A 23,618-nucleotide genomic window follows, 5' to 3' on the forward strand; every position below is an offset into this window, starting at 1 on the left:
ACTCAGCGCTCGGACAGGATCAATAATAAAAGAGTAGTAATTAGATTCCGTCTCACCGAGACCGGAATCTAGTCACGATCTCAACTTAGATTCTCAAAATGGTTATAAGTTGGATCGACGCCTATTATTCCCTCGAACAGGGAACACGTCCTCACCAAGTCACTCCCCTCTAGTGACTTACCTTAACTTACCTGCTAGACGTCCGGTCAGCCCGTCGACCCGTTTGGACTTCGTGCCAGCTATCAGGTCAGCCCATTGACCTAACTGGATTTCGTGCCAGACATCAAGTCAACCCGTCAACCAGTATAGACTTCGTTCTAGACATCAGGTCAGCCCATCGACCAGTCTGGACTTCGTGCCATCTATCAGGTCGGCCCGTCGACCTAGCTGGGCTTCGTGCCAGCTATTAGGTCAGCCCGTTGACCTAGCTGGATTTCGAGCCAACTATCAGGTCAGCCCGTCGACCTAGCTGGACTTCTCCTGCACACTTATTCAAAGTATTAGATCACAACAAAACTAACTTAACATACTTTGTCATTGATCAAAATCTGAGTTAGACCATCAGTGCTAACCACACCAACACTACTTACCTCCACTTACAAAACACAAACTTCCTCCTTGATGTCAGGTCCCTTGACCCACCAAGACTTCCTATCAGATTTCAACCAATCTGGACTTCAGTTAGTTGTCAACCCAACTAGACTTCCTTCTACTAGATCTCAACCAACCTAGATTTTCTTCTGCCAGATTTTAACCAATCTGGATTTCATGCCAGCTATCAACCTAATTGGACTTTAGCTTGGTGTTTCGATTCTCTAGACTCACCAAGTCCTGCATATTTGGTAAAATGTTAGGCAAACAACACATCCAACTTTAGTTTATTTGTCATATATCAAAATCTAATTATTAGTACAATCTGCACCAACACTTACTCTGCTTTCAAATCTTTACAAGTTGAAAGGACAAGACTCAAGTTCAAAATCTAGATTCTCTTTTTTTTTTTTTTGATAATTTACCAAAGGTTATATGTAGATTTTTGAATTGACCAAAAGACATGTTATTTTAGTATTTACCAAAAGACGTACTCAATTATGCGCTCTTCGCATCCCTCCTGCTAAATATGACTTTTTCTCTTTTATCTTTCTATATTCTTTTTCTTTTTTCCTCTTTCCTCTTTCTTATGCATATAAAACTCTCTTCTTTTTCCTCTCTCTTTTTGCATGCATGCATACATATTCATATCATATTCATGTTGGGGTTTAGGGTCAAAACCCACTTATAGACCTAAATAGGTTCGATTGGACTCATTTCAGATTCTTTGAATTTTTGAGACTAAAAGGAGTCTAATGGTGACCTCCATTACTTATTTTGACTTCTTCAGAAATGTTAAATGTTATTGGAAGAATTGACGCTAAACCTCAATGTGGACCCATATTAGGATTGATATGGATTCATAGCAGGTCCACATTATGGTTTAGAGTTGTTTTTTCTTTATTACATTTTAATATCTCCAAAATAGCCGAAATAAACAATGGAGGATACCGTTGGACTTCGTATAACTTCAAAAATCTAAAAGACTTGAAATATGTCTAATCAGATTTTTTTTAGGTCTATCAATGGATTTTGACCATTATATCAGACCCACAATAAGGTTTAGAGTTGATTTTTTTTATTACATTTTAACATCTTCAGAGAAGTCGAAATAAGCAATGAAGGATACTATTGGATTCTTTATAGTCTCTAAAATCCAAAGAATATGAAATAGGTCTAATCATACTTATCTATGTTTATTAGTAGGTTTAGTTAAAATTTATTAATGGACTTAAACAGTTTTGATTGGATCTATTTTAGATCCTTTAAATTTCTAAGATGATAAGGAGTCTAATAATACCCTCTATTACCTAATTCGGCTTCTCTAAAATTAGTTAAAATATTATTAGAAGAAATGACTCTGAATTCTAATGTGTGTTATTGTTAGCTAGAGCCCTAGAGTCAATCATTTGATGATTATATTTTGGACTTGTTGTATCATATTCTATATAAATAAAGGCATTTGTTTGGTTATTATACTTACTTATATTGGTGCCAAATAAACTAAGTATAATAACATCCTTGAATAGAAGGTTCTTACCTATATCAATCGATTGGTTGAATCGATAGTGAGATGATATAGGGAACACTACTCTTAATCATTCCTAGTCGAGTATTAACATTTAGGGACAATGTTAATGTAATAAAACTATCATGTAGGTCAACTCGATGACTTGATCTCACAAGTCATGGATATGGAGATATCAAGTTGACACATGGGTATGCATTGGAGAATGTATACTGAATAACCCGCCATGAGAAAGTATCATGGATCGTTATATGAGTGTCATATACTTTCTCATGTGACTATTAGTATGACTATTGGTCCTTAGACCTGAAGTCACCATGGTTCCCTACATAAGGAGTTATATACTTTGGTTTCGTCAAACGTCACCCGTAACTGGGTGGACTATAAAGGCGATTACTGGGTATATAACGAATTATGCAGAGGGATGTGAGTGATGTAGATGGGATCTATCCCTCCCATATGATGGGAGCGACATCGGTATTCTTGATAGAGTTAGACCACGAAGTGCATGACCATGCCCAAATGAGTCAACATGAGATGTTGAGCTCATTTGATCGAGTGAGTCTACTTGGAGTTCAAGATTTAGATTGATTAGAGGATGACACGGTCTATGCCTCACATTGATCAATCTAGATGTCTAGGATAGAAGGGCAATGTCACATATTGTGAGGAGTTACAATTAGTAGTCACAAGGTGATGTTGGATCTCAACATTCTTGTAACTTGGGTAGCAATGATGTATTGCAAGATGCCGCTCATTGTTTATGTTTCTAAAGGAGTTTAGAAACATTGCCAACGTTACAAGAACCTATTGGGTCACACACAAAGAACAAGTGGATGGAGATTGGGTTCATATGATGAACCAATTAGATTAGGTTCATATGATGCACCAAAGATTGGATTCAAATTAGACTTATTGAGTTAGACTCAATTAGATTCAATTGTTGAATGAGTCTAATTTAAATTTGATTCATTGAGTCAATTTATATTAATGAATTGAGATTCATTAAATTCAAATTGACTTGAATCAAAGGTTGGATTTAACTCAACAAGGAAGATAATTGGTCAATTTTGACTTGACTAAATGGAAGTTGAAACATCAAGTTTGACTTGATGTATTGCCACATCATGAAGGTTGACTCATCCTACATGGCATGACTAACCTTGCCACATTATTTCCACCTCATAATGGTGTGCCACCTCATGGAGGTTACACATCTTATACCACTTAATGTGGTCGGCCACATTAAATGAGGGGGTTACATTGTGTGGCCGGCCACACTAATTAACAGAGGAGGTTTTGTTTTTGTGTATTCATGAGTGGTAATTGTCTTTTCTTCTTCCTAGCTTCTTCCTCCTCTTCTCTTGTGGTTGCCGAGAGCTTTCATGGAAGAAGAAGGTATATGTGTTGAGTTCCAAGAGAAAGGGTGAAGTGAAGGTCACAAAGGAGGGTACCTAGAGGAGTATGTGAGATTCCTTTTCTTTCTCTCCTTTCTTCCCTTTTAAATCCTACCCAAGAGCCCTAGAAAGTGCTAGCACACTTGTGGTGCTCTTCTTCTCCATCCTTGAGTGTTAGAGAACACCTCTTGTTCGTGTGGATATCACTAGAGAGTTGTCTACGTTGACAACTTCGAGATCCAGCGTACCTTGGACTTGCGGGATTTGCAAGGGCACGCTTCAAAGGTATAAATCTTTCTTCATGTAGATCTAGGAGTAGATCTAAGTTGTAAACTCGTACTCGTAATTTTGTTCTATACTCTTCGCACGGATCCGTTGGCTAGGGTGATTTGGGGTTTCCGCGACGCGAAAAAGCGGTTTTCGCGGCCCGAAAAACCCAACAGTGGTATCAGAGCCACGTGCGAAGACTTGTACGAGTTTAATTAGTATTTTTATGAAAAATATGCATACTGTAACATTCTGTGAATTTCCTAATTGTTTATGATTTTATGGATATTTTTCTCGTAGAAGCGAAGCACAAGTGTTTTTACACTTGTAGGCTTCGACTACCGAGAAGAATTTTTCGAAACGGCGATGTTTCGACTCAAATCGTTTTGGGACAGCGGACTTAGGCGCTATAGGATCGCTTAGGAGCAACTCGCGATGGTTAGATCGCGGGTAGGGGTACTGCCCCTAACCCCTCAAGGGGATTTGCTCCGCGATTGCGCCCGAAATCGCTAATCGGGACCGCCGGGAAAAATTTACTCATAAAATCTGTAAAATTATGAAAAAATTACATAAAATTATGAAAAATATATAATTTTGAATTATATATTAATTTTGTGATAGTCATGGCCCAAATGACCCAAATTAGATTTGGAAATTGTGTTGTAATTCATAATACGGCCTGCGTGCCGTTATGTGATGTGCGTGCTGTATTTATATTATTTTTATTTATTTTATTTTTCGCGACCTGCGCGTCGTGCCTCCTTTTTATTCTGGTTGTAAATTAGATTTAGACTCGAATGTAACTCGAGTTTCAAAATTATAATTTAAATTTTGAAGCGGTGGAAGGTCCACACGAGACAGAGTTACGAGGAGGGCGCGAGCAACACAAGGTGGTCAAAGGAAGAAGCTTGTGAAGCTGTTGACCTTAGGTTGACCATCCGATCTTCTCATTGGCTTGAGAAGATCATAGTAGGGCCATGACACAATCACAAAATAATTTAATTAATTGCTTATATGTATGTGATGCATGCTAGTTAATTAAGTAATTAATTAGTGCTTAGCGATTAGATTTGATCTAAATCGTGCACATGATGCACCCTTCGATTAGATTAGATCTATCGAGTATATGATACGCATCATCGTTTAGATTAGATCTAAATCACGTCAACTCGTAATGCCTACCATGCCGTGATACCTACCACTACCTCGATCGCATGTTGTTGTTGAATCTGCCAAAGCAGAGCAACACATACTATCTTGGTAGGGTATGGAGGGACAATCTTGGTCCCGCCTATCAACGCATGGGTGAGTACAACTCAATTAGATTGAGTATTCCTAGTTAACTCGGTTGGATCGAGTAAAACTATAGGCATTCTTCCAACACTTGGAAAGATAGGTCAAAATCACATATATATTAACTCTCGGGCGTATTAGCCAAAGCTAACTCGAGTTTTAATATAAAATACGGATATTGATCCTATAAACAAGAGTTGCATAGAGATGTAATTGGTAATCGTTACCTACCGATCATACTAAGTCTTGGGCGTATTAGCCAAAGCTAACTCAAGGGTTAGTATGATGTGGATCTTGTCCCACATGAATTATAGAATTCAGTGGGAGCATTATTTAGTTAAAGGCCTAATTAAATGATTAAGAATATGATACTTATTTCTGCATTTATTTCTGTTGTAGAATTGCCATGACGTCGAACACGAACATCTTCTCTCTGCGTTCTGTCCTTAAGAAGGACAAGCTCAACGGAGCAAATTTCCTGGACTGGTACAGGAATCTGAGAATAGTTCTCACTCAGGAACGTAAACTGTACGTTCTGGAGCAGCCCATTCCGGAGGCTCCTCCTGCCACTGCCACGCGAGCAGACCGTGATGCTTACAAGAAGCATCAAGATGACGCATTAGATGTGTCCTGTCTTATGCTCGTGACCATGAACTCTGAGCTTCAGAAGCAACATGAGTTGATGGGCGCTTACGATATGGTTGAACATCTTTGTCACCTATATAAAGGACAAGCAAGACACTGGAAGAGGAACTCCAAAGAATACCTGGAAGATCTTAAGAAGAAGAGAAATAAGATTTCTACTTCAGGTATACATGTTATAGAAGTCAACCTCTCTATTTCTTCATCGTGGGTATTAGATACCGGATGTGCTTCGCACATTTGTACTAATGTACAAGCGCTGAGGAATAGCAGGGCATTGACGAAGGGTGAGATAGACCTACGAGTAGGCAATGGAGCACGGGTTGCTGCTATTGCTGTAGGAACTTACCATCTATCTCTTCCCTCTGGGCTTGTACTAGAATTAGATGATTGTTGTTATGCGCCTACCTTGACTAAGAACATAATTTCAGTTTCTTGTTTGGACAAGAAAGGATTTTCGTTTATAATAAAGAACAAATGTTGTTCCGTCTATTTAAACGATATGTTCTATTATAGTGCACCTCTGATAAACGGACTTTATATTCTAGATCTTGAGAGCCCTATCTATAACATAAATACCAAGAGGTTCAAGTCAAACGAAATGAACCAAACCTACCTCTAGCACTGTCGCTTAGGTCATATAAATGACAAGCGCTTATCCCAGCTCCATAAGGATGGTTTGCTGGACTCATTTGATTTAGAATCATATGAGATATGCGAGTCATGCCTACGAGGCAAGATGACCAAAACTCCCTTTAGTGGGCACAGCGAGAGAGCGACTAATTTGTTAGGACTCATACATAGTGATGTATGTGGCCTTTTCAATGCCGCTGCTAGAGGCGGTTATAGGTACTTCATCACATTTACTTATGACTTCAGTAGATATGGTTATGTGTACTTGATGACACATAAGTCTGAATCCTTTGAAAAGTTTAAAGAATTCAAGAATGAAGTACAGAACCAGCTTGGCAAGAGTATTAAGATACTTCGATCCGATCGAGGTGGAGAATACCTTAGCCATGAGTTCCGTGACTATCTAGCTGAGTGTGAGATTCTATCCCAACTCACTCCTCCTGAAACACCACAGTGGAATGGTGTATCCGAAAGGAGGAATCGTACCCTATTAGATATGGTGTGATCTATGATGAGTCACACAGATCTTCCGACATACCTTTGGGGCTATGCTCTAGACACGGTATCTTTTATACTCAACTGAGTTCCATCCAAGGCCCAGGTGTCCAGGTGTCTTTCATGAGGATTTGGGGTTGTGAGGCTTACGTTAGACGTCAAGTCTCAGACAAGTTAGGACCCAAATCCGACAAGTGCTACTTTATTGGATATCCCAAGGAAACTAAGGGATATTACTTCTACATTCCCAGTCAGCACAAGGTAGTTGTGGCAAAGACTGGGGTCTTTCTAGAAAGTGACTTTGTTTCTAGAAAGACTAGTGGAAGTGCGTTCGATCTTGAAAAAGTTCAAGATGCGAACAATAGCACTGAAGCCTCGATGGAAGTTGAATTGGAACCACAAAGTGTTGTGGATGATGTTGTTCCACAAGAAGTTGAGGAACAACAACCAGTTCAAGTAGACATACCTCTTCGCATGTCTGATAGGGTACGTCGTCAGCCTGAGAGATACTCATTTCTCTTGTCTGACCATGATGACGTTGTGCTCATAGAGGATGAGCCTACCACCTATCAGGAAGCTGTGATGAGACTAGATTCCGAGAAATGGCTAGAGGCCATGAGATCCGAAATGGAATCCATGTACACCAACCAAGTATGAACTTTGGTTGATCCACCTGAATGGGTAAAACCCATTGGGTGTAAGTGGGTCTTTAAGAGAAAGACTGACATGGATGGACTTATCTATAAAGGTCGCTTGGTAGCTAAAGGTTTCAAGCAAATTCATGGTATTGACTATGATGAAACCTTTTCTCCAGTAGCGATGTTTAAGTCCATTCGGATCATGCTTGCTATTGCAGCTTACCACGATTACGAGATCTGGCAGATGGACGTCAAAACCGCGTTTCTGAATGGAAACCTACTCGAGGATGTGTACATGACACAACCTGAGGGTTTTGTAGATCCACAGCATACTAGTAGAGTATGTAAGCTGCATACGTCCATTTATGGACTAAAGCAAGCTTCTCGGAGCTGGAATCTTCGATTCGATGATGCAATCAAACAGTTTGGTTTCATCAAGAACGAAGATGAACCTTGTGTCTACAAGAAGGTTGTAGGGGGCATAGTTGTCTTCCTCATATTGTATGTGGATGACATACTACTCATTGGGAAGGACATCCCTATGCTTCAGTCTGACTTGGCTAGGAGTTGCTTCTCAATGAAAGACTTAGTGAGACATCCCGCATTCTAGGGATACTGATCTATAGAGATAGATCTAAGAGATTTCTTGGCCTAAGTCGAGTACATACATTGACAAGGTACTCCTTCGGTTTGCCACGCAGAACTCCAAGGGATTTTGCAGATGTCACATGGTGTGAGTCTTTCAAGACTCAAGGTCCCTCTTCTAGAGAGGAGAGACCGCATGGATCGATCCCTTATGCCTCACCCAAAGGATCGATCATGTACGCCATGCTATGTACTCGACCCGATGTCTCGTATGCTTTGAGCATGACGAGCAGATACCAGTGAAAGTCATCGGATAGCGGTCAAGAATATTCTTAAGTACTTAAGAAGGACTAAAGAATATTTCTTGATATATGTTGGTAATGATGAGCTAGTCGTAAAGGGTTACAGTGATGCTAGCTTCCACCGACCGTGATGACTATAGATCGCAATGGGTTCGTGTTTTGCATTAATGGTGGTGCCGTGAGTGGATGAGTTCAAGCACACAAGAGCTAATTCTACGACGAGGCCGAGTATATTCGCATCGAGGCGAAAGGAGGCGCTTGATTCGCAAGTTCATCATCGAACTTGGGGTGGTTCCTAGCATTGCTGACCCTATTGAGCTCTATTGTGACAACAATGGAGCTATAGCACAGGCGAAGGAACCTCGCTCACACTAGCGGACCAAACACATACTACGGCGCTTCCATCTCATTCGAGAGATCATCGAGAGAGGAGATGTGAAGATTTGCAGAGTACCTACAGAGGCTAACATCGCAGATCCCTTGACCAAGGCTTTGGCACAAAAGGAAGCATGATGGTCACACTAGGTCATTTGGGCTTAGAGCCTACACTGATTGGCACTAGTGCTAGTGGGAGATTGTTAGCTAGAGCCCTAGAACCAATTATTTGATGATTGTATTTTGGACTTGTTGTATCATATTCTATATAAATAAAGGCATTTGTTTGGTTATTATACTTACTTATATTGGTGCCAAATAAACTAAGTATAATAACGTCCTTGAGTAGAAGGTTCTTACCTATATCAATCGATTGGTTGAATCGATAGTGAGATGATATAGGGAACACTACTCTGAATCATTCCTAGTCGAGTATTAACATTCAGGGACAATGTTAATGCAATAAGACTAGCATGTAGGTCAACTCGATGACTTGATCTCACAAGTCATGGATATGGAGATATCAAGTTGACACATGGGTATGCATTGGAGAATGTATACTGAATGACCCGCCATGAGAAAATATCATGGATCGTTATATGAGTGTCATATACTTTCTCATGTGACTATTAGTATGACTATTGGTCCTTAGACCTGAAGTCACCATGGTTCCCTATATAAGGAGTTATGTACTTTGGTTTCGTCAAACGTCACCCGTAACTGGGTGGACTATAAAGGCGATTACTGGGTATATAACGAATTATGCAGAGGGATGTGAGTGATGTAGATGGGATCTATCCCTCCCATATGACGGGAGCGACATCGGTATTCTTGATAGAGTTAGACCACGAAGTGCATGACCATGCCCAAATGAGTCAACATGAGATGTTGAGCTCATTTGATCGAGTGAGTCTACTTGGAGTTCAAGATTTAGATTGATTAGAGGATGACACAGTCTATGCCTCACATTGATCAATCTAGATGTCTAGGATAGAAGGGCAATGTCACATATTGTGAGGAGTTACAATTAGTAGTCACAAGGTGATGTTGGATCTCAACATTCTTGTAACTTGGGTAGCAATGATGTATTGCTAGATGCCGCTCATTGTTTATGTTTCTAAAGGAGTTTAGAAACATTGCCAACGTTACAAGAACCTATTGGGTCACACACAAAGAACAAGTGGATAGAGATTGAGTTCATATGATGAACCAATTAGATTAGGTTCATATGATGCACCAAAGATTGGATTCAAATTAGACTTATTGAGTTAGACTCAATTAGATTCAATTGTTGAATGAGTCTAATTTAAATTTGATTCATTGAGTCAATTTATATTAATGAATTGAGATTCATTAAATTCAAATTGACTTGAATCAAAGGTTGGATTTAACTCAACAAGGAAGATAATTGGTCAATTTTGACTTGACTAAATGGAAGTTGAAACATCAAGTTTGACTTGATGTATTGCCACATCATGAAGGTTGACTCATCCTACATGGCATGACTAACCTTGTCACATTATTTCCACCTCATAATGGTGTGCCACCTCATGGAGGTTACACATCTTATACCACTTAATGTGGCCGGCCACATTAAATGAGGGGGTTACATTGTGTGGCCGGCCACAATAATTAACAGAGGAGGTTTTGTTTTTGTGTATTCATGAGTGGTAATTGTCTTTTCTTCTTCCTAGCTTCTTCCTCCTCTTCTCTTGTGGTTGCCGAGAGCTTTCATGGAAGAAGAAGGTATATGTGTTGAGTTCCAAGAGAAAGGGTGAAGTGAAGGTCACAAAGGAGGGTACCTAGAGGAGTATGTGAGATTCCTTTTCTTTCTCTCCTTTCTTCCCTTTTAAATCCTACCCGAGAGCCCTAGAAAGTGCTAGCACACTTGTGGTGCTCTTCTTCTCCATCCTTGAGTGTTAGAGAACACCTCTTGTTCGTGTGGATATCACTAGAGAGTTGTCTACGTTGACAACTTCGAGATCCGGCATACCTTGGACTTGCGGGATTTGCAAGGGCACGCTTCAAAGGTATAAATCTTTTTCATGTACATCTAGGAGTAGATCTAAGTTGTAAACTCGTACTCGTAATTTTGTTCTATACTCTTCGCATGGATCCGTTGGCTAGGGTGATTCGGGGTTTTCGTGACGTGAAAAAGAGGTTTTCGCGGTCCGAAAAACCTAACATGTTTGATATAAATATATTAGGTTTTCAATGTGAGCTTCATATAAATATTTGTGTATATGAAAAAAAAATTGAGGAAAGAGAATATAGGGGAGGTAAGAGAAAGAGTTTGTATATATAAAAGAGAGAACGGAGGAGGAGAGAGAAAGAGAGAGGAAAAAAAAAATCAGATTCGATTCCAGGATTAAAAATAACATATTCAATCTTTTAAGTAATTAATTTGGTAATCTACGTATAAATATCATTTTTTTCTTATAAATGCTCTCATGAGTCATGACTACTTTTATCATGCCAATAAAGCATAAATTGAAAAACAAAAGTAGGTTAGTATTTCCTTTCCCCTTCAAATCCTATCCAACACAATCAAAGCAGGCTCCTTAATTACACTACGTTATGGGTGATACATGTATAAAAATCAACCTCGAATACCCTCGAATATTACTTTTTTATGCCTACACTTGCCCACATTCATACCTCCCTACTACCGCTGTGAGGAAATCCGATGCTCCAGCAACTCGAGTCCACATAGGTCCTACCTTGTGAGCTGGTAAATCGACCCAGCTGGAAACCAAAATTGACTAGTAACTAGCACCAGCGACTAGTGGTAGGCATCTCAACCGAGACACATTAACCCCTTCCGCTCGACCTTATAAATTCCTCTCGTTGGGTCGGTTTACTCCCAGAGCTTCGCACTCCCTCCAACCCTAACCAGTAGATAAGCTAGACGAGGAAGCGATCGGAGGAAGAAGAAGCACCCAAACCCTGCGCTCCTTCGATTCTCCTCCATCCGTTCCCCTGGTAAGTCTCCTTCTCTTATCTCATTCGATCCATGGTTTTTGGTCTAGGTTTTGGTTTGGGCTTGGGTTTGGCCCGGGGTTAGGCTTGGGCGTTGTAGTTGGAGAACCTTCTTCGTCGCTTCCTTTTCTGATCCTTGTCGTGGGGCTGCGGGCAGCGTACCGCTCTATATGATTTCTCGGAAAAGAGTTGTGGAAGCTGAGATCGACCAGGACCAGGCGGCTGCTGTGGCTGACGAGACTTTGCATAAGAGGACGAGAGAGGACTTGCTGATCTCTTCGGCTGTGGCTGAGGAGACATCGGTGATGGAGGTGGATAACAGCCAAGTCAATGGGATGCAGATTGATGCGGATGGGAGCAAGCCAGATGACATCGACGAGGACCTCCACAGCAGGCAGCTGGCCGTGTATGGACGGGAGACGATGCGTCGACTTTTTGCCTCCAACGTTCTTGTTTCTGGCCTTCAGGGTCTCGGTGCTGAGATTGGTACGTTTCTTTCTTTCTTACTTTCGTTTTCCTTTTTAGAACTTTGAGTGTTATGTGACCGTAATTTAGATCTAAGTATCTCGTGAGATTTAAATGTGGCAGACCTCATTTAACTATTCCTAGGGATTATCTGGTGCTTATGGGGATTTAATTCTCTAGGAGTTTTCATAATTGACTTCCATTGGAAGGCTCTTTTTTTACATTTAAAAAAAATATTTTCCTGTTTATTATAGATTGCAAATTGAACTGGAGATAGTTGCAGGGATAAGATGATTCAGTTTTCTTTGTGGGTTTGGATTTTAGTTAAATATCAAGACTATACTTCCTTTTCAAGATTCACCTCAGTATAATGATGCCCTTATCATGGAATGGTATATGCACTGATCAAAATGACTCTAACCTAAGAAATATTTATAACCTTGTTTATCTGTTTTCTTTTCTACTGAAACTTAACAGGGAATCATTGCTAATCTTTTAGAAATTAAAGTTTTGCATATTGTCATACTACTCTGCTCTATGGTTGGCTAGATACAAGTAGTTTTTATGATTTGTGAAGCCTCTTTCTCTTTCAGCGAAGAATCTTGTTCTTGCTGGTGTAAGATCTATCACTTTGCATGACGAAGGGAATGTGGAAATGTGGGACTTATCTAGCAATTTCTTTTTCTCTGAGGAAGATATAGGTAAGAACAAGGCACTTGCATGCGTTCTGAAGCTGCAAGAACTGAACAATGCTGTTGTAGTCACTACTTTGACTGGAAATTTATCTAAGGAGAAACTCTCTAGTTTCCAGGTTTGCTTCCTAAAGCATTGTTCATTCAGTATTTTTGTTCACTTATTATTAATGATCAATGATATTTCAGTATAATTACACAAGTGTGTCCACACTGAGTGTCTCACTTTTGTATCAAGTGATTCCAAGTAATAGTCACTTTTTGCGTAACCAATATTTATTATTTCACCACAAATCCTATAGTAGAGTGTTATTTCTGTGTGTCTTCTGGTTTCTGTCACTTTTTTGTTTTCTTTACTGCCTGGATTGTGTGTTCAGGTTTGTGTAAACACTTTGTTGTCCCAGTATCTTAACATAGTATCTAGATCATTTCTTTATGTCATGCAACATCTATATGTTTTCTTTAATCTATTAACTGATAATCATACTAGTTATCAAGTCCTTGTCACCTTTGTTAAATCTGTATTTGAATTATAATTTTTTTCTCAAGATCTTACATGTATATTTTCAGTTTGTCTTGGGAATTTGATATTGTTCTGGATGTGACTGTTATTCCTTGAATGCCTGACTTAATTCTTTTTCACACCCTTCCACCTTCTGTAGATTTTTAGCCAACAATTAATTCAATAATATATATCTTTTCTTCTATTCATCTAACATCCATGGTTCCATTCTTTTTTTTTTTTTCAATTCATTCGATCAATGTTTTATTGATTTTCTCTAAGTAAAATTTTCTAGTTGTATTCAGTTTTTTAATTTTTTTTTTTCCAATCACAGATATCTAATGAGGTAGTATGTCTGATTGTAAGTAGTTGTGGTAGTATTTATTAACTAGAATTAGGTTTAACTCCAATGATGGACAAGTTACATGGCAATCTTACTCCACATTTTTTGATCCAAACAAATAAAATAACAAATAATTTACACCATTCTAGATAATAATTAAAAACCAGTTCGCAGAAAGGAAGATCAGCTATGTATACAAAGCCAGAGTTCATTTTTCTGTCCGGTGCCCACGGGAGTCATTCACCGGATCAAGGTGACATGGAATTGGTTGATTCCATGGCTGCATATTAAATGAGAATGCAGAATGCAAAGTGGGTGGTAAGGGAGTCATATGTCATAAAGAAGAGTAGTATTGTAGGAGAGATGGGGTGGAAACAATGCAGAGAGGTAGAGCTAGAGCTAGAGTGAGGATAAAATAAAAGAAAGAATGGTAAAACGAATGCAAAGGTTAAGAGAATTGGAGATAACAATGATTGGAAGAGTAATGGATGGGTGGTCTGCAGTGTGTTATGGTGTGCACTAAGATTACCTGCTAGTTGTACAAGTTCACTTTGTATTTTGAAGCACTATTGTCAACTTTTTCTTGCAATGCTTGATAGTCTTCCAAATGGCTCAAAACCTCTTGATAACACTTATGAACATGTTGATGATATCTATTCCATTGGCTTTAACATGTTTTCTTGCCAATATTGAATTTTCATTAATGAATTGATGGTGGTTTTTGATATTACACATTCTAAAGTACCTGCTTTAAGTCTGTTTTCCCCTAATTTATTTTACTCACTATCATGTATTTTGTCTCAAATAACATAATTGGAATGCAATGAGCCTTCAATTAATATATTTTTGTAAGATTTGGGACATGCCAAAAATTTTGAGAATTGATTACTATGCTCATCTGATTCTACCTGAGTTCATCTGATTGGTGAAATTAAAACACTTTCCTAAGACAATGTTTATGTAAATTGTACGTTAAACAATGCAATGTAATCCATCCCATCAGATTATTCAAGTAGGTTATATAAGACTTTGACAGGAATCTGTTATCAATATTCGGGCGAGTATATGGTAGATTGTGACACCACTATGCTTGCAGCATGAAAATGTATTTAGTTTATCTGATGAGATAAACCTTAGCTACATGGCGACTCCATTTTAGAATATTGGCTTACCACAGTTCGGATCTTCTGGGGATCTCTTGGTCCACAATTCCTGGTCCCTTCTTAGTCCCTACACACTTTGGATGTTGTTTTATTTAGTGAATTCATCCAAAAAAGTAAAAATCTAAAATGCCTTAATTCCGTGCATAAATTATAATTTTTTAGCATTTTTTACCTTATAAATGTATTTAATGAGGTTTTTTTCCCAAATTTTATCCCTGAAAAAGAGAAAAACCTCATTAAATACACTTATAAGGTAAAAAATATTAAAAAATTATAATTTATCCATGGGATTGAGGCATTTTAGATTTTCATTTTTTTGGATGAATTTACTAAATAAAACGGCATCCGAAGTGTGTAGGGATTGGGAGGGGATCAGGAATTGTGGACCAGGAAATCTGAACTGACCAGGAATTGTGGACAAGGAAATCCGAACTGGGCTTACAGAGGTTCTTGGTGTTGAACATCCTTATAATGGTCATGTCTTATCAACTGATCTGTGGATAACCGAAGAATCAGAATGATAAAGTTTTATCTTTATCTCCTCCTTAGTTTAATAGTTGTTTCTTTGGGTCCTTTCCATTCTATCCTTTTGTTGATGATTGTCTTTCACTTTTGCAGGCTGTTGTTTTCACTGATGTAAGCATAGAAAAAGCACTTGACTATAATGACTATTGTCACAATCACCAACCGCCAATTAGCTTCATTAAGTGTGAAGTGCGAGGTCTTTTTGGTGGTGTTTTCTGTGATTTTGGTCCAGAGTTCACTGTTTCTGATGTTGATGGCGAGGAGCCACATACTGGTATCATTGCATCTATTAGTAATGATAATCCTGCTATGGTAACATGCGTGGAAGATGAGCGGCTTGAGTTCCAGGATGGAGATCTTATTGTCTTCTCTGAAGTCGAAGGGATGACTGAACTAAATGATGGAAAGCCCAGAAAGATCAAAAGTGCAAGGCCATATTCATTCACTCTTGAGGAAGACACAACCAACTTTGGTGCATACAAGAAAGGTGGAATAGTTACACAGCTGAAGGAACCCAAAATCCTTAAATTCAAGCCTCTAAAAGATGCTCTAAGGGATCCAGGGGAATTTCTCTTGAGTGACTTCTCCAAATTTGATCGTCCTCCTCTTTTACATTTGGCTTTTCAAGCATTGGATAGATTTAGGCATGAGATGGGGCGATTTCCTCTTGCCGGATCAGAGGAGGATGCTCAGCAGATGATAGCTTTTGCTATCAACCTGAACGAAAGCATGGGTGATCAGAAGCTTGAAGAATTTGATAGGAAAATTCTGCGGTACTTTTCTTATGGTTCCCGGGCAACATTGAATCCAATGGCTGCAATTTTTGGTGGTATCGTTGGACAAGAGGTTGTGAAGGCTTGTTCTGGAAAATTCCATCCACTTTTTCAGGTGAAGCATGGCTTTTATTGGCACATTTATTTTATTGATGGTATATGTGCTTTATGGTTTTATTGTGCGACCTAACCTAGTTAGTATTGGAAATCTGACAATGTACCTAATACATGTTTTTCTAATCTTTGACAGTTTTTTTACTTCGATTCACTTGAATCCCTCCCTGTAGAGCCGTTGGAACCTAGTTATTTTAAGCCACTGAATCACAGGTATGATGCTCAGATCTCTGTGTTTGGGTCCAAGCTTCAAAAGAAACTGGAAGACGCCAAAATATTTATTGTTGGGTCTGGTGCCTTGGGGTGTGAATTCTTAAAGAATCTAGCATTAATGGGTGTTTGTTGCAGTCCGGAGGGAAAGCTCACTATAACTGATGATGATGTAATTGAGAAAAGTAATCTCAGTCGTCAGTTTCTCTTCAGGGATTGGAATATTGGGCAAGCCAAATCCACTGTAGCAGCCACAGCTGCCTCATTAATCAACCCCAAACTTCATATTGAGGCTCTCCAAAACCGTGCAAGCCCTGAGACTGAAAATGTGTTTGATGATGCATTTTGGGAAAGCTTAGACACTGTTATTAATGCACTCGACAATGTAACAGCAAGAATGTATATTGATGGTCGGTGTCTATATTTCCAAAAGCCTCTTCTAGAATCTGGAACTTTAGGTGCCAAATGCAATACACAGATGGTCATTCCTCACTTGACCGAGAACTATGGAGCCTCTAGAGATCCACCTGAGAAGCAGGCACCCATGTGCACTGTTCATTCATTCCCCCATAACATTGATCACTGTCTAACATGGGCTAGATCTGAATTTGATGGTCTTCTTGAGAAAACACCAAATGAAGTGAATACATTCCTATCTAATCCAGATGTGTATGCTTCTTCTATGAGAAATGCTGGAGATGCACAGGCTAGGGATCTTCTTGAACGTGTTCTTGAGTGCCTTGACAAGGATAGATGTGAGTCATTCCAAGATTGTGTTAGTTGGGCACGTCTAAGGTGACTATCATTCTCTTATGTTCTCGAGACAATTTTGTGACTTTGTTTTTCTTTAAGTTTGTTCCCTTTTGCCATTTTTGAGTCATTGTTTCCAGCAGTTTTGGATATTTTTTACATTTATTATTATTATTTCATTTCAATGGCTTAATACTTTTACATGCATTTTTTAAGGATATGTTTCAATTTCTTGTGGGTCATACAGTTTTTTCTCATTTTGGGGAATCAGATCCGACTGTCTGGCATGTTAAAAGAAGGAAACCTTTGCTTTACCTATTTTATTGTTACTTTGTGTTGTTAATGTGCTTTTAATTAAGGTTACTTATGTTTTTGCTGGTAGGATACTTGTCTCTATTCATCACTCTAAGAATACTAGTTCAGGGGCAGCATCAGTATTATTTCATTCCCTCTATTTATCTCTTATGTTTATAGGTTATTTTAGAAACAAAAGTATATTTTCAGGTTTGAAGATTACTTCTCCAATCGTATGAAGCAGTTAACATTTACTTTCCCTGAGGATGCAGTTACAAGCAGTGGTGCACCTTTCTGGTCTGCTCCTAAACGATTTCCACGACCGTTGTTGTTCTCTGCTAGTGATCCCAGTCATATTCAATTTATTATGGCTGCTTCTATTCTTAGAGCTGAAACATTTGCAATTCCTGTTCCTGATTGGGCCAGATACCCAAAGAAGATAGCTGATGCTGTTAATAAAGTTATAGTCCTTGAATTTCAGCCTAAGACAGATGTTAACATTGTAACTGATGCAAAAGCTACTAGCCTTTCGACTGCTTCCATCGATGATTCTGCAGTCATCAATGACCTTATTACAAAGCTTGAAGAATGTTCCAAGAAACTTCCCACAGAATTTCGTATGAACCCAATTCAGTTTGAAAAGGTAGTATTTTTCTTTATATATTTCTAAAAAATATGGTCAGTTATTTTGGTTCCTTTTTCTCATGTTTTTTCAGAAGGTCCTTGATATCATCCACAATATACTTACTTTTTTGGATTTAGTTTGTTGTTCCACTTCTCTTTGCTTGATGTTCATGATGTGCTCTCTCAAAATTTCACGTCTGAAGCAGGAACAAGGAGTTATATTATGAAGGATTTAGCAAAGAAATGGTCTTCAGTAATTACGTCCTTAGTAAGAGGCTAAGAGTTACTGTAGCTAGATCTCTTTGTGGACCTCTTTCTTGTCACTTAAGTTTTGGTTGGGAAGAAGGTCCAGTTTATCTGATTTGATCTAACAATGGTTTTCAAGACTTTGAGCCTCATACAGAGGCATCCAGTAGTAAAATATACAGTATGTTTAGATTGGGTATTAATTTCTTGCCTACTTATCTGATCCTGTCAGTTAAGGAAAATTTTCTCATCCCCTTACAAAATGACCATTCCCAATGTTTCCCTTTCCCATGAATTGCTGTTTTCGGTTCCTTGAGGCTTTCCTTCATGACATAATTTCACTTCTTACATCCATGTGGGTTGCTCTTATAGTCTGTCTCAATTTTAGCTAAATTTATCTTCACTTCTATAATTTTGTTAAACATAACCTCTTTATACAAAGAGCTTTTGTACATTTTCTTATCACCACCAAATTCTTCTTATATGTTTTACCTCGGCCTTTAGACTCTCCAATAATGAATCGTGCTACATTCTCGGTCTTATTTGTCATTATAATCAACATAACAACAATACTAACACTTTTTTTTTTCATCATTCTATCTTGGATCATCTTATGTTATTGTTCTTTAAACTCCACTATATCCAACAATAAGTCGGGATTGGTTATTTAAGCATTCCCCTTTATAATATTTACACATGATTCTTTCTATGTTCCTTGTAAAGAAAAAAAAAATCTATTTGACATGATTATTGTCACTCTTAAATGTAATTAAATGCTCATCGATTTCACTAAGAATTATAAGATATAATAGAATAAAATTCTGCCTTCAAGTTCCTTCTTCATGTTTGGCCCCTTGAAGTTAATTCCAATTGTACTCGGTAGGAATCAATTTCCTAGTATAAACTGGCCTGAGAAAATTAACTGGTTCAGCTTCTATCCAAATTTTTATTCTTCTTGGTTTTAGTTTTACTAATCTAGACTGGTTTTCCATGTCTTCTGAGCCTGAGGTCTATATAAAATTACCCACATTGTTTATTTTAAGCAATAATATGTTTTTCTATATGTAAACTTTACCTCCTCTCATGAGGTATTTGATAGAGGTATGCAACCTCATGCAATCGCAAGGACACCATGATATATCCTGATGCTAATAGGCCTTAAATCTCTCTTCACAGCCTAAAACATTGGACTAAATTTAGTGTGGCATATCACTATGTAGAATATACATGTGCTATATTGTGGAATCCTGAGAGTGCAGGTGGCTGTCCCGTAGGTGGCAGAGGTTACTGTAGTTTTGGGTATAACAGGAGATAAAGGCTAAGTGGTCTTCATGCATGAGCACTTGGCAGTGTAGTTTGAGATGTTCATGGTGATACTCTTGAGAATGAAAGTGATGAAAAGCAGTTAGTATTGTAGGCTGTAAGTAAAGAGCAATTTGATTGTTGTTTATATCGGCTCTTTTCCTAATGTACTATCAGTAATTTGATTTTGGTGTGTATTGGTTTTGGCTTAAAAATTACCTGTTTTGGTCTTAAGTCCCAGATGATAAAGGTTACGGGTTTCACTAAGCATTGATGGGTAATGAACAAAGTTGTCTAAATCTTATGGCTAAACCCATTGATGGGTAATGAACAAAGTTGTCTAAATCTTATGGCTATGGATCTTAACTGTTGTATTTGACAGTTCAAATAAGATACAAGATCCATCTAAGTCCTCACCCTACAGGTTTGACCTGTGTGCTTTCCTAGTTCCAGTTATTAGTAATATTACCACTAGCATCTACAGTTTATCAAAGTTATTGTATATTTAGTTACTCTGTAATGTTGTGTGCCAGTGTACTTTATGAAAATGTTGTGGATTTGCACTTTAATGTTTGTTCAACATAGATTAGGTATTTATTGGGCATTTGGAATTTGTACAGGATGATGACACCAACTACCATATGGATTTTATTGCTGGGCTAGCTAACATGCGTGCAAGAAACTATAGCATCCCGGAAGTTGATAAACTGAAGGCCAAGTTCATAGCTGGGAGGATCATCCCAGCGATTGCTACCTCAACAGCTATGGCGACTGGTTTTGTGTGCCTCGAACTTTACAAAGCACTTTCTGGAGGGCATACGGTGGAGGACTACAGAAACACATTTGCTAACCTTGCTCTACCTTTGTTCTCCATTGCTGAGCCCGTTCTGCCTAAGACAATCAAGTACAGAGATATGAGCTGGACAGTGTGGGATCGCTGGATCATTAAGGGTGATTTTACACTTCGGCAACTGCTGCAATGGCTCAGGGACAAAGGGCTGAGTGCTTATAGTATTTCCAGTGGAACTTCTTTACTCTATAATAGTATGTTTCCTAGGCACAAGGATCGGATGGATCGGAAGGTGGTTGATCTAGTTAAAGAGGTCGCTAAGGTTGAAATACCTGCTTACAGGCGCCATATTGACGTTGTGGTGGCTTGTGAAGATGAGGAGAATGGGGAAGATGTTGACATCCCATTGGTGTCAATTTACTTTTGCTAGTCGTGCTCTAGATTGTAGGATCCATGAGACGGATGGTCATTAATTCTCTAGACCTTTTTCCCCCCCAAACCTATATTGAACGCAATGGGCATCACATTGTCACCACCTGTTTTTTTATGGTACAATTACAATTATGAAGACTTAAAAAAAAGGAAAATGAGTTTTATTTATGATGTGTATGATTATATATATTTTTAGATATTAATTTATAAGTATCATCTATGTTTATTATATTTTATTTTATAGTCAAACTTTTATTTTATTTTGTTTGGAGGTTTGTTTTTTATTTGTTTTGATTGATAAGATTCATTTGGAATAAAATGAAGTAAAATGGAGTGAATTGGGTGTTAGAGCGAATTAGCAATCAAGGTCGTGTCTTGAGGTATGGTTGTCTTGCTTTAGATAAGACTCATGATCTGGCATGATCGTACCTCTCTTCCTAGTAAGATACATGATTTAGTCGTGCCTTGAGATATGATCGTGCCTCTCTACCTAGTAAAATACATGATTTAGTCGTGCCTTGAGATATGATCGTGCCTCTCTTCCTAGTAAAATACATGATTTAGTCGTGCCTTGAGACATGATCGTGTCTCTCTTCTCAACATTTCTCACGGTTTGGTCATGCTATGGTACATGGTCGTGCCTCATCTTTTAGAGAAGCCCATAGGTAGGCACGGTCCTGTCTGCCTTGGGTCGTGGCACATCTGCCATGGTTGTGTCTTGAGGCATAACAGTGTGACAGAGACAACGAGGGTTGTGCCCCTGTTATAAAAAGAAATTTTCTTTCATTTTCATTCATTTGATTTGGAGTTTCACCCCTCTTTTTGGGAAAGAGTTCCTGGGAGAATCTTAGAGGTTCCATGTTCATCGATTTGCATGATCCGTCATCCTTTGGAGCAAGAAAACACTAGAGTATATCAATAACGTATCGCTAAGTATCTTTTTCCCTTTATTTTCGAATTTTGGTCGTAATAATACTTTATTTTGTGTCTTCGGTTTGTTCTTCCTTTACTATGGAGTAAACCTCCTTTCTACGATGTAGGGAGTGATTTTGATATTTTGATTGATGTATAAACTATGTATATGTCAATTTCTTGTTCAATGAAGTGTTTATGTCATGTTCTATATGTGTTGATAAAATATGTGAATGTTATAAACATGTAAAAATGAGAAATTAGTCATCATGTAGAGGAGGTAATTTGAATCATATGATCGAGGGCTAGTGACAGAGGGTATTCCTTTAACTGAATTTTCTAAAATATCATCTTAAATTGGGGCTAATCCTCCACAAGGGATTAGCTAGCTAAGAGCTTAATGAGTTTACACTAATTTAATATTAGAAAGTGATTTGTGTAATTTAGATATTGTATCTCTTTAATCAGACTTTCTATGTTACTTCTTCTATTTAGTAACATTGAATGAAATGGTGTAAACACCCGGGTGTAGCCTTTAATCCTTATTAGGAAGTAATTGAGATAACTCTAATGTTTGAATGATCGGGACCCTTAGTGATAGATAATATCCTTTTAATCGGACTTTCTAGAATTACTCTTTTATTAAATGACATTGAAATTATTGTAACTTACTGATAATCAAATTAGAATCCTTACATGATTATAAACACGAAAGGTAAGGAAGTGAACATATACTAGGGATATTAATTAGTATCATAATGAAATCAAAATTTTAGAAATCATCTTCCTAAGCTCATCCTCTCTCAAGATCATCTCTTTCTCTTCTCTCAATCTCTCATTCTCTTAAGCTTGTTCGTGATTAACTTAACTTTCGATTGTATAGATAATTTACTTTGCGAAGTCACTGATCCATAATCAATAGTTTCTATAGTTTGATATTTTTTTATTACTGATATTGTAATCGTGTACTTGCGGCTTAAAAATCTCATCAATACATTGCTATATGTATCAACTTAAGCTAGCATCTCCATGCTTAAATCAGGTGTTGGTTGCTTTGAGACCCTTATTTCTGCTTTTTCACTTACAATTCAAAAAGCCATGCAGTTTCTTCCGGTGTGGAAATATTGGAAGTTGGCGAATTCTCATATGCAACCTAAATGTTCTTGTCTATGTCCTTGAATTCTCGGTTACACTAGCAAATCGTCTACTTGGATATCGATCGTTTTGCTATTGCAGGAATCAAGCACTTTGTGGTCTGTATAAGCTGATCTTGGTTGAAATCAAATCCCAAATGGCAATTGATATGTTTAGCTGGAGGCAATGAATGAAATAACAATGAGAGCAAGGATTGAAGGAAAAAAAATGAAATGGTAAACAAAAATATTTATCCTATTATTGTTATTTGTTTGGTTGCATTAGGAGGTAAAATGATTTAGTTTATATTTGGCCTATTCTGTCAATTAGATTCATCTGACCAATTTGACATGTTTTATTCTTGCAAGTTTGATCCCCTAACTTGCTTCGACTGTTAGTCTATCTGAATAGCTTTATCTGCTTGATCCCATTTGATCCATCTGACCCATAATAGTAGTCTATTTGATCCCTTAACTTGCTTCGACTGGTAGTCTATCTGAACAGCTTTGTCTGCTTGATCCTATTTGGTCCATCTGACCCATAATTTCTTTTAGTAGTCTATTTGATCCCCTAACTTGCGTTGACCGTTAGCCTATCTGAACAGCTCTGTGTGATTGATTCT

General features: G+C 38.1%; 1 protein-coding gene across 1 annotated transcript; it reads left to right on the plus strand.

Moving 5' to 3' along the window:
* Window positions 1–11,571: 11,571 nt before the first annotated feature.
* Window positions 11,572–21,118, plus strand: LOC122025600 (ubiquitin-activating enzyme E1 2-like). The gene is made up of 7 exons (XM_042584437.1): window positions 11,572–11,728; window positions 11,883–12,211; window positions 12,784–13,001; window positions 15,509–16,303; window positions 16,439–17,307; window positions 17,767–18,199; window positions 20,349–21,118. The coding sequence occupies exons 2-7, from the start codon at window positions 11,896–11,898 to the stop codon at window positions 20,946–20,948; spliced, it is 3,231 nt and encodes a 1,076-aa protein (XP_042440371.1). The 5' UTR covers window positions 11,572–11,728; window positions 11,883–11,895; the 3' UTR covers window positions 20,949–21,118.
* Window positions 21,119–23,618: the final 2,500 nt, after the last annotated feature.

This window comes from Zingiber officinale, chromosome 1A (assembly GCF_018446385.1).
Source record: "Zingiber officinale cultivar Zhangliang chromosome 1A, Zo_v1.1, whole genome shotgun sequence".
Lineage (NCBI taxonomy): Eukaryota > Viridiplantae > Streptophyta > Magnoliopsida > Zingiberales > Zingiberaceae > Zingiber > Zingiber officinale.

Excerpts from the sequence above, each read along its gene's own strand:
- LOC122025600 (XM_042584437.1), top strand. The coding sequence starts at position 11,896 with ATGATTTCTCGGAAAAGAGTTGTGGAAGCTGAGATCGACCAGGACCAG. Across the intron at positions 12,212-12,783 it reads GGGTCTCGGTGCTGAGATTG|CGAAGAATCTTGTTCTTGCT; the intron begins GTACGTTTCTTT and ends TTTCTCTTTCAG. Across the intron at positions 13,002-15,508 it reads AGAAACTCTCTAGTTTCCAG|GCTGTTGTTTTCACTGATGT; the intron begins GTTTGCTTCCTA and ends TCACTTTTGCAG.